The sequence below is a fragment of the Tiliqua scincoides genome, chromosome 1, assembly GCF_035046505.1.
Source record: "Tiliqua scincoides isolate rTilSci1 chromosome 1, rTilSci1.hap2, whole genome shotgun sequence".
Classification (NCBI taxonomy): Eukaryota; Metazoa; Chordata; class Lepidosauria; order Squamata; family Scincidae; genus Tiliqua; species Tiliqua scincoides.
In genome coordinates, this window is record NC_089821.1 from 248,924,327 (window position 1) to 248,936,725 (window position 12,399).

The 12,399-nt window shown below is 41.8% G+C and overlaps 1 protein-coding gene across 1 annotated transcript in view; it reads right to left on the reverse strand.

The window, feature by feature from the left end:
* Positions 1-487: 487 nt before the first annotated feature.
* Positions 488-12,399, reverse strand: part of DNAH14 (dynein axonemal heavy chain 14) — a 283,703-nt gene continuing 271,791 nt past the window's right edge. The window contains 6 exon segments of the mRNA XM_066623355.1: positions 488-678; positions 921-937; positions 2,870-3,021; positions 5,321-5,472; positions 6,888-7,009; positions 10,807-10,919. Coding sequence (XP_066479452.1) covers positions 488-678; positions 921-937; positions 2,870-3,021; positions 5,321-5,472; positions 6,888-7,009; positions 10,807-10,919 — 747 coding nt within the window.

The window sequence follows — 12,399 nt, forward strand, 5'->3', positions numbered from 1 at the left end:
AATTTCAGCAGGTGTAACTTGTCATCTGTGTTCTAAGCTAAAGTTCATAAAATTATGAATGGAGGTAGAAAGGTTCTATAGAATTTGAAATTACTCAAATTGGTTTGGGCAGCAGATTCAGCAAATCCAAAATGTGTTGCTTTTCACAACACAATGGGCATTACCAGGAAGGTGGAGGCCTTGAAGCACGGGAGAAAGAAGAAGAATACACTGGGATTATATGCATAATACAATCATGGTTTATTGATGTATTGTCTTCCAAGGAAGTAAGTTGCTCATATCATCTGTGTGCAAAAAGGCGGGTACAAATTAATAAAATAATAATAATAATAATCTGAAACAGAAACAAACTGGATATCATTTGAAACAGAATGCTGCAGTAGACGGATCAGAAATACCTATTAAATGTTAAATTGGGTTGTGTCTGATATTATTTCATAGCACAGTGAAATACCTCACAGACTTCTGGTTTGGTTCTTTTAATTTCTCAGTCATCTGCTTGGCAGAGCAGTGCAACTCCTCTTGTTATCCAGTGGCTGGGAGGTATCAGAGTAGGTAGGTTGACTGTTGTTACAAAGTTAGTTGATAGTCCTGTAGAGGACAGTATGCCGGATCTTTCAGGTGTCCTATATAATGGACATTCATAAAGGAACTGGATTGTGTCCTCCTCTAGATTATCTTCACCCAAATACCTAATCTTTAATTGAAAAAAAAGTATTCTGTTGAATTAACACTTGTTATAATAGGGCCTACATTTTAAATATATGTTATACAGAATTAGTAAAGTGCACAGCCATTATTTACATAGGCAGCCACCATATATTCAGCTTCCTTTATTTTGCCATGGAGCAGGCTGGGATAGGGCAACTACAAAGATCAGGTCAGTTCTGTGCTCATTACTCCATGAAGCAAGTTGCAACAACATTTTGCCAAGTGTCTGACCTGAGTTATAGCCGTTTCCAGCAAATAAATAAAGTAGACATACTGCCCTTATTAGGCACAATATACACCATACACTAGACCAGGGGTGTCCAAGCATTTTGGCAGGAGGCCCACATCATCTCTTCGACACTGTTGGGGGCCAGGGAGGAAAAGAATTAATTTACATTTAAAATTTAAATAAATTTACATAAATGAATTTAGAGATGGACTATATGAATGAATGAAGGTCGTGCAGTAGCTCAAGGCTTTTCCTTCACTGACACATCACAAAAGTGAAACAGCAACTAGTGGAGTGAGCCCTCGTCCAACAGCTTATGTGAGAGGCAACTGTTTGACCCTCATGCTGAGAGCAGTTGCTTTGGGCCAGTGTGGGCTCCAGCAAGTCTCTGGAGGGCCAGAGGCTCATTGGAGATTGGGGGCTTTCTGTGGGCCGGATTGAGCGTTGCCAAGGGCTGCAAGTGGCCTCCAGGCTGGGGTTTGGGTGCCCCTGCATTAGACCAATGTTTCCAAAACAGTGGGTCTGGTTCCATTAGTGGGTCATGACCTGATTGTCTGTGGGCTCTGAAACTGAAGCTGAAAGCAGAAGAGGAAAAACAGCCTTTTCCCCACAGGTAGGACTGTTGCTTTACACTTTTTTGGTTGTCTCCTGCAATTGTTAAAGGGCAACTGAGAGCACAAGATTCTATGTGTGCAAGAGTTTTGTCTCATCTATGTACATAGCAGTTTGGCAGGTGCTGTCTAGTGCACCTAGCAGTTTCCAAACTTTAGCACCAGGACCCACTTTTAAAAACACTCTATCAGGACCCACCTAGCTTTATGAGGCTAAAAAAAGTCACTTTACCAACTTCTCAAGCCTGTTTTCATCCTTTTTACTATGGTGTTTGTTGAGCTCCATGTACATGCGATCAGGACCATTCTGGTGGCCTTACATTCCCCTTTGCCTTGCCTTCAATAAGAGCCAAGGCTTGTTTGCCTGCTCACAAGTAAATGGGCATGTGCTGCTCAATTTCACTTTCCATAGGGCTTAAGACATTTTTCAGAGCTTGTAATGCCCTATCTGCCTAGAAGTTAAAGCTGTATCTAGGAGGGTCATTTATCTCCTAGAACAGGGGTCTCCAAACCCCGTTTGGGGGCCAGATGCAGCCCGCAGAAACCTTCTATCTGGCCTGTGGCCAGCCTCTTGTCCCCTAAAAGCCTCTGGCCCACTCGACTGAACATGACCAGAGCTATGCTTCGATTGCATCTGGAGGGTGTTCTGAGGGCTGGAGAGGCTGAGTGAATGAGTCCACTCATTCATTCATCTAAGTTCCATCTCTAATTCATTTATTTAAATTTTATATTTAAATTTTTTTCCAGCCCTCAGCACTGCGCCAAATATTTCATGTGGCCCTCTGGTCAAAAAGTTTGGAGACCACTGTCCTAGAACAAAGTAAAGATCTGGATACTGGATGTAAAGCTCTTCAGTTGTCAGATGAGGAGTTAACCTTTAACTTCTGCTTAGCTACCCTTGAACAAGAAGTCTGTCATTAATCCAAAACTTTCTTTACAGAAGAAGTTATCTAATAATTGTTAATATCTGACAAATTAAGAACTAAGTAGTTTCACTGACTTGTGCATTTTCTGTTGCACACTGTCTTTTAACTACAGTATGTCCAAATATCTGCCATTGCTATAACAACCCAATAACAATGCATAAGACGCCAACATGACTTGCAATCTACATGTGTCACAATGGAAAGGGGTAATGTAGTGCACAAAGTAGCAAAATTATATCTTGAAGATCTAAATATCTCGTTTCAGATTTAAATTCAAGAGGATACAACCACAAGCGGCTTGTATAATTCCCATCATTATCTGCTATTCATCTTTCTGTGCATGTTACTTATTACCAACCCTAAACTCTTCTATATAATGAGGAATATAAAACTTCACCTCCTGTGGTAAAAAATGTATGTCTGGTAGTAGGCAAAATCTCCTTTGCAAATCTGGTTCTTCTAAAGCTTCTGTAGCAGAATTCCAGCATGCACCATCTAGGTATAAACCAAAGACTATAATCCCAGTTTGGACCAAAGAGGAGGCCTAAAAACAAGAAAAATGTAAATTAGCTTTGCTGAGCTTTTTATCCATACAGTTGTCTCTCAGCATCCATGGGAGTTTGGTTCCAGCGCCCACTGTATGGATACTGATATCGGAAGGTACTGAAGTCTGCTTTTAAAACTGCTTTGAAGTATTGAAATAAGTCAAAATGTCTCCACATTCGGGCTGCAAAATTGTTCTTTTTATAGGGCTGCAGGGCAGTCTTCTGCATTCCCAGAAGCAACTCCCACATCACACAACTACCTCCTGTGCCTGTGGCTTACCTCAGAATGGTACATTCTGGGTGAAGCAAGGGCTGGGGTCGTACAACCCGGAAATGGCTTCCAGAAGTTGGCTGCCCTTCCAAGTGGCTGCCCTGCAACCCAGAAAATGAAGAAATTTTGCAGCATGAAGATGAGAAAACTTATTTTGACACTTTTAAGCATTTTGAAAAGCAGCCTGTGCTATCCACAGTCATGCAAATCTGCAGATGCTGGATTCGCAGGTACCTGGGCAGACTGTAAATACATTTGTAGGCTGCCTGCTTCTACAAACCTTCAGAAACGTGTTTGGCAAGTTCATGTAATGATTGTTGGGGGGGGGATGGACTTTGACATGTCATAGTAATGGTGTAAGAAGACACTGGCTTTGAATTGGTAAAGAAAGGTAGGTCAACACTATGACTGGTAAACTCACATCATCAGAAAAGGTACTGTGACATAGCAATATTAGTTTGATATCAGCAATTGGTGAAGGAATGCAGAGCTGGGGTACCATCTATAAAGCCAAATATGTTGCCATAAACATGCAACTATTGTGGAGAGGGTAGCCTTTTAGAATGAAGCATTAACAAACTGGCAGTACAACATAATGGACTTGCCTCACATGTAAAGCATAGGCCACCGCTGAAGCAATATCAACATGTGCCCTTCCTAGTACCTGTGGAGTTAGACCTAGTTGAACACTAAAAGGTCTCAGAGTTATAAATTATAAAATTTATACTGCATGCACCTCATTCCTTAAGGGAAGGCTGCTAGTACAGGGGTGCAAGCTAGCTCTGATGATATTGTGAACTGGTAAGGACATGTAAAAGTCTTAGAGCTGAGATGCACATTATACGACCCCATCGTATGTAATGGTGTATAACCATCGCAGCTATTTCTAAGCAGATGTGCTCCAAAAGGGTCCCACCTGTACCTCAGAAGAAGCAGGGTGTGCTCTTCTCCATTTAATTTCAGACATGTGTTTCAGAGTCTAGCTACACTTTACATTAAATGCATATTTTGGCCTTGAAGGTTTTTCAGTGTAAATAAGTGGGTGGTGGGCTGAGACTATGGTATGGAATTGTGGTGAGTTAGAGTTCGCCTGCACCTGATGGCTAGTTGACCCAGAAGGAAAGGCCCATTGGCATTCAGAAGCTGTTCTCCCTGGGTAAATAGCAGCCAGAAGAGGGGCTCAGATCAGGATCACAGCAGAGAGGAAGAGTTTAATTCCCCCTCCCCCATGCCACAGCCCTAATCAATTCCTCTCACCTGCTAAAGAAAAACCCAAGCATCCCAGAATCAAATTATATATTTAATGTAATGTGGTCAGGCCCTCAGACACTTCAATTGTACAGGCAGCTCTCAATTTACCCAGGGGTTATGTTCCTGAAAAAAATCACACCTTATTTAGTGCTTTTCTCAGTAGACAAGGTAGTTTAAATAGACAGGCTGAACATAAATCTATTTTTCAATAGTCTTGGGATTGGTGAGAAAAATCTATGAAATTTTTACAAGTATTATTCCATGAGACAATCTCATAGAATGACTTTTCCCCTAATACAGTGATTCTAAACTGGGTTGGGACCCACTGGTGGGTCTTATAGCAGTCTATTCAAAAAACACATAACTGCTAATTGCCCTGCAAAGTGCTCAGGTCCTTGCAAACCGATCTCCGGCAGTTTGCAAGCATGTGAAAATATAGGGAGCTAAATATTTTAGCATCTTTTGGGGGTTATTATTACTTTTAAATAAATGATTCTTTTTAGATCTTTTTTTTAAGGTCTCATAAACCTAGGTGAGTCCTGATAGAGTGTCATTTAAAAAGTGGGTCCTAATGCTAAAAAGTTTGGGAATCACTGCCCTAACCTATACCAACCCCATTGTTTCCATTGGGAAAAGTTTCAATTAATATGTTTTAAATATAGGCAGGAAGGATGAGTTGTTGCCTGGGAAAGCTAAGAAGGATCAGGACTTGAGGACTTCTGGGTACAACACATGTGGACAGCCCACACCTTCAACAATAACTCTTATTTTCTTACCTTGAATGCTTTGTTTAATATGTTTTCTTTTCCTGTGACACCTCTAAAATCTTGTTCCTCAGTGCATGGAAGAACTTTGTGGACAAAAGTAAGTGAATCCACTGGTACATTATTCTGCCGAGCATAATTCTGAAGAATGGCGGTAAGGAATCCTATAGGAGCAACATATACATGTGCCATAGCACATGTTGAAATGAGTTGTGGAATTAGAAAGTGCAGAGCTCTTGGCACTGGGAACAGGTCCTCTAGTCTCTGGCATAGTTTAAAAACCACCTCTTTTGAAAATTTAACTAAACTTGGCCTTTAATTAGGTGGGGATGAGTTTAATCACCACAATGAAGAAATTGGCAGGCCTGAGGAGACAGGGATGGGGAAGGGCAAAATCCTCAGGGCCCAGGCTTCCAAGAGGTTCGAACCATGACAAACTGTACAGTACAAAACAAATTTATCACAAAATAAATTTGGGTACCTCAATCTCAGCCTATCCAGGGCTATGTCTCCACTACAGCTTTCAATGCACTTCTGTTACCCCAGTGCATTCTAGAGACTGTAGGAAGGGGGGGGGCAGTCCCAATCAGGCATTGTGCCCTGGGCCCAATGTCAGCTTTCAGTGGTCCTGGAAATTGGTAATACTTCCCACATCTGGCATCATTAGCCATTAACCCATTTTTGCCTGGCCCACAAGTGTATACATTTGATCCCTGTTGCAAATATGCAATGTTGATCGGAAATTAAAACAGTGAATTATAAAATATGCTGCATTAAAGGGTGGAACTAAACATTACATGAGACACATGGTGGTCACTGAAAACAAGACCTCCTGCACTTTTCTCCTACGTAATGTCTAGTAAGTAAAAGCATGACATGAAATTGTGTCTCCAAGTTCTCCCCTTCTTTCTAAACAGGAGAAGGGCTAATTGAAATGCCAGGCATAATTGTGCTGTATCATGCCTATTCTATATCAACCTCTCAGCTGCTCCTTCCTCTGTGGGCTTCAGATTAACAGTGTATCACATGTAGTTAGCCCCTTAGCAAAGGTATTTTCCTACCCTAGTACTGAAGATATTTTTAATAGGACGAACCATGGAATGAACCTGAGCAGGTCTGCAGGCAGAGCTTGTGCTCTACTACTGAGCTTGCAGGCTGACAAGGGGCTTTTGACAGTTGATAAAACAGCAGTCCCTCGTCCTGCATCACCTGCTGCTTTTGAATCCCCTCTGAGGCACACTAGCTATATTTTTCTCTCCACAGGCTAGGGTTATTATATTTAAACAAATGCAACTTTCAATACCTATTCATTTTTCTTCCAATATTCGGTATTAAAATAGTATTAGCCATTGGATTAATGGCTAATTAATCACTAGCCATTAACCCATTTTTGCCTGGCCCACAGGTGTATACATTTGATCCCTGTTGCAAATATGCAACGTTGATCGGAAATGGCTTATTAAACTAGTAATAATGAAACACAAAATAAATCTACTAACCTTTTAAAACCTGATAAAGTACAAATTAAGGAAAATTAAAACTAAATGGATCGTAGCCAACTGTTCATGAACTTCTGTACCTTGTGGAAAAAAGAAAACTGGAAGCCAAAAGCAATTGGGATGTCCTTTATTGTTGTCACGGAAAAACTCAGCATCTTCACTTGGTTTGGTATTCCTTGAAAGTGCCACCAAATAGTTAAATCTATTTCAAACACAGTGAACCTTTCAGAATACAGATTTTCTGAATAGCCAACTAACTCTGAAATGTGTTTTATCATCCTTAATGGCCAAATTAACTAATGAATAATATAAATCATTTTTACTGTCCAAAGTCTCAATTACTACAATAATATAACCATAAACAACTCCTTAACACAACAAGAATAACTCAGTTGAGGTTAACCTTTTTGTGTTCTCCTTCTGGGAGCACCTAGGTAGGTTTAAAGGGGCTCAGCTGAGCTATACTGGGCCTTCTGCCAATAAGCATGGCTGGTCTTTCTTAGGTCTTGTGTTTTGTTCAACTTCACCAGGCAATAGCCCAACTGGCAAGGCTGGAGATCAAATAGAGGTTCAGGTGTGTCTTGACCGCTCCAATGAGAAAGGCAAATGACCACCCTTAAACAATGTTAAGGCAGAGTATCAGGTAGCTCTAGGCTGTTATTCTGAGGCTAACAGAGTCAACCCGTGTATTGCACAGTACAACCCCACACTAGGGAGATGCTGAAAGTGAAGAGAAAACTGCAACATAAGTGTTTCTAGACAGGAAAATGTCAAGCTAGTCACGTCAGGATTGTCTGATTTTTGTATATTGTATGGAGTACAATATAATTTTGCACTCACCAATGAACATTAATGTTAAAAACACAAAATTTCTTACATTTAGTTCCAATTCTATGGAAGGGAAGGGTATTCTTGATCCTTCAAGTTTGGGAGATATAGTATAGCCTCATTGGTGAATGGTTCAAGCAGCTTCCTCATGAGGAAGCCATGGTGTAAGCTTCCTCATGAGGAAGCCGCTTGAACCATTCACTAAAGAGGCTATGCCATGTCTCCAAAACTAGACGTGATAGGGCAAAACGGAGGCCATTTTTGGAATCAGCACCCCAAATATACCCAGGATTTGGTGTAACATTTAAGGAAGCAAAATGTGTGTTGGCCTGTGTAATCAAGGCATAAGTGTTGGGACGTACTCCTGGGTAAGTGTGGGTAGGATTGCAGCCTAGGGTTGTTAAAAATTTTCCTACTTGATGATGTCACTACTGGTCATGACATCACTTCCGGTAGGTCCTGACAGATTCTCATTCTAGAAAGTGGGTCCCAGTGCTAAATGTGTGAGAACTACTGGCCTGTCCTATTACATTTTAGTCAATTTCACTTCATTACACTTCATAGATGCCATCTAGTGACGCATTCAGTCAGTAGATAGCATTCAACCAATAGACGCTATACTGCACTTAGTCACTAGATTACATTTCATTACACTCAGTCTCATCTACTGACTGAGGGCCTGATCCTATTCAACTTTCTAGTGCTGATCCAATTGTGCCAATTGGGTGTTTGCTGCATTGTGTAGTGGAGGAGAAGTCACGGAGGCCTCCTCAAGGTAAGGTAACATTTATTCCCTTATATTGGGGCTGCATTGCGGCTGGATTGGTAGGGGAAAGTTAGATAGGATTGGGCCATGAATACAGTATAATGTATATAAAATGTTATGGAGTGAAATGGACTAAAATGTAATACAGTATGCTGAATGTCCACATATCAGAATTGCTTAATGATGGGGATTGGAGAATGTATCCAATCATTAAGTGATGCACACCTGTATACACATGTACTTGGTGCTGGATGCTTGCCAAGAGAGCATGGACTAGGCCAGTAATGTGGCTATTTACTGAACCAGGCCTTCTCAAACTAAGGGGTGGGGCAAGGGGAAGTAGCGACGCAATCCCCAGGATCATGTCGCTAAGGGGGCTGAAGGGACTGGCATGCATTTACCAGTCCCCGCAGCAGCCTCCCAGGGGTGCAGGGAGCCCTGCGTGACCCTCCGTAGGACTCCCCAGCCTTCAAAAAGTGAAAGTGGAGTGATCGCGCTCCACTTCCGATTTTGCAGAGGCAGGGCACGATCATTCTTCTTTCACTTTCTGGAGGCTGAGAAGCCCTGTGGACGCTTGTGCAGGGCCCCTGCACTCCCAGGAGGCTGCTGCAGGTACTGGTAAGCAAATGTCAGTCCCTGCAGCCCCCTTAGCGACGTGATCCTGGGGGTCGTGTCGCTGCCTTCCCCCCGACCCCGCTGCCGTCCCTGCTCCCAGGCAATAACTTACTGTGGTCCTCAAACTCCCTGAGAGCTTGAGAACTGCAGTACTGGACTGATGGCAAGAGGTTTCAGTTACACAGGCCAAGAAGAGCACGCTTTTGGTGACCTGAGTAATCATCCCCAACCCCTTTCTATCACATTGTATCAAATGGAGCTCTGCTGGCTCCAGCATCCAAATATCCTGTTGTACCAGCAGATTGTTGACCTGTAATTACAACTACCTCCTCAAAGCTCCTGATATGGGGGAAAAAAAAACATGGCAAAACAAAAGAATGATTCCCCAAATCTAACAGTCCTCAGGAACTCCATGGTTAAACTCAATGGAGGCATGTTAACAAGACAATGGACATCCTGTTCCACCCATTGCATCCTCAACTTGGTGTGAAATACAAAGGCAGAAATAATCAAATTAAACCCCTTAATTAGCTCATCCCACAAAGGATCTCATAGGATTCTATGAAGGGAAAGTCTACAGAAACTCTGGGTACCAGCTTCCCTACCTCAAGTGGGTGAGGTAATTTTGCGGCCCTTGCCTGTAGCCCTTGGTTCAGGCTATAGACATCCATGCTCTATCCACAGCCTTTTGCCATGGTCTGAACTTCAGGAATGTTTCTCCTTCCATTTCTACTAATTTCCCCTTTTTCTCCCTTCCCTTTCCTTATACCCTAAAACCCTCTTCTTAATCCTAGGTTTCTCTGGGAAGCCCGTCTAATTTCCCTGCACCCCTTCTCACTATGCCCCCTTTCTCCTTCTAAGGACTTCTCTTTCTCCTCTTCTTTCCTTTCCTTTCCCAACAACTGCTTACACATAAGTTACAGTTACACATGAACCAAGTTATTTTTTCCCCCTGTAGAGCTACAGTGACTGACTGAGCAAGTTCACCTGGGCACTACATATTTGTGATTCCTCCTTTTCATCTGTTAAGTCAACACAACAACAACCCCCCTTTTTTTGCACATCCATGTCTCCTTCTTCCTTTTCCCACTGCATAGCATAGCTGTACCATTGGCCACTATACAGGATCCCTGCACACTAATTTGTTTTCCCTCATGGTACACAAATTTAAAAGCAGGCTGGTAACGAACTGGCCTAGAAAGATCCCCTAATCTAAACTGATGAGCAGAAGGAAAAAAATGCTAATGAGGCTAAAAAATGTGATAGCAAAAAGCATTTAAAAAGGAAAATGAAAAAATGACTCATAGTGTCAGGAGAAAAAGAAAAGTATGCTCTCCCTCTGTTCTCTACAAAGGTGCTATTACTCTCAATGTGTTGGTGGGGAGAGAGGAAACAAATAAACAAAATGAGCTCCAAAGATTAAGCTCAGCTCCTGCTGCTGTCACTAAATATAGCCAGTGTGAAAGGTAAGAAATCCCTCCTCAGTGGAGAAGTTAGTATGATGGCCCAAACTTCCATTCTGATGGGAGGGACAATCCCTAAAGGTTCAAGAATGTTCTCCTGCTTCCAAAGGAGAGCCATCAATTCAAATAAGAAATTATATTTTAAAAAATCTACCATGCTCAAACAACATACATGGCATGCCACATACATAGTCTTCAAATGGATTTCCATAGTAGCAACGAAAAACATTGCCATACAAAATGACTGCATTAGACTTTGCATTTGAAGGCTACTCTTTCTAAAGCAAGTTCCTAATATTTATACACCTTGCTATAATTTTATGTTACCTTGACTTCATACAGGTGACAACACGATTTGCCCAAATGGAAAAGAAATTCACTCGTATAATGAGGTCATCAATCCAGGATCCCAGAGATTTACAAGATTTATAAGAATGTTTCTGTTGCATAAAGGTGGACAAAGCACAATCTCACGTTAAAAAAAAATTTTAAGAATAAAGTATCTCTTCTGTTCTGCAGACTGCAGGAAGGCAGTTGTGTGCCAACATTGCAATGGCATATCCAGCTGGTTGGCAAAAAGAAAGCAGCTCTGATAGTATGGACGTATGTTAGACCGTGGGCACTTTTCACACAACTGCATTACACACAGGTCATTTGCTCAGAAGAGGTCTGAGTGCAAGCACTTATCCTGCAAACACTTGGGATAAAGGGGATTACACTTTTTGGGATCTTAAGGAGGACTTGTCCATAATTGTCTACTCTGTGCTAATCCCTCCTGTGACAAGAAGAGCTGAATTTTGTGACTTGTATAAATTAAGCAAATGTAATTCTACAATAGTTACTATTGACTGCCTAAATTCATTCTGCTTCTGCCTAGTCATGTGAAGAGACAAGAATCTATACAGGATATTGAAGCCCCACTTCATAAATATTATTCACCTTCTGACATCACTCTTAAATGAGGAAACTATCTCTTCTTAACATATCATATGCACTTTAAATTCTTCAATACTTAACCAACTAAGACTTTAGAATGCGCTAAATTACATAAAACCAAAATCTGTGCCTGAAAATTCTATATTTGGACAGACAACCTGATTTTGCATATTCAAAAGGGATTTCAGTATGAACTGAGGTCTTCTTAAAACAAATAACTGTTCTTTAGGATGTTTGAAATGTTACAGGATTCTACAGAAACAATTTACGTGCAACTCCAGTAATCTGGCATCTGATTGCCCAGCACTCCTACTTGTCTGGCACCAAAATATGCCAGCTGGCACAATTGCACTTGTCAGGCTACAGAAATTGCTTGGGAATGACCAAGCAGCTTAATTGTAAAGTAAATGCAATAAGTACTGTAGTGACTTTACATTCAAGCTGCTCAAGTTGCTGAGCAACTTGTATAGCCTGGCATAGCGGGGCCATTGCCAAGCGAGGTTACATAAGTTGCTCAAGGAACACCCAAGTGGCTTGTATGTAAAGTAAATGCAGTACACACAGTAGCTACACTATCACAATAGCAACAGGCAGACCAGATTAGGGATCAGGGAGGTCTGTACTGTATCACCCGATGGTCTGGCATTTTTGATAATCTGGCACCATCTAGAGCACTTTGCCCCCACCAGTGTGCCAGTTCACATATTGGAAGTACCACCAAAAGTAACTGGCAATGATGTCATTGTCAGTTACCACTGGATTGGGAGGCCAGATGCAACACAACAGACACAGTAAGAGGCTCAGGGTGGGTAGCAGGGCTTTTTCAAGTGTGTAAAAACCATGCAATGAAGCTTTGCCCACCGAGTCAAGCCTCCTACTGATGCTGTGGTCTCATTGCTTAGTGGCACGTGTCCGGGGTACCGCTTGTACCACCAGACTCCACCTCGTGTACCACCAAGTAGGACGCATACCGCTGGTTGAAAA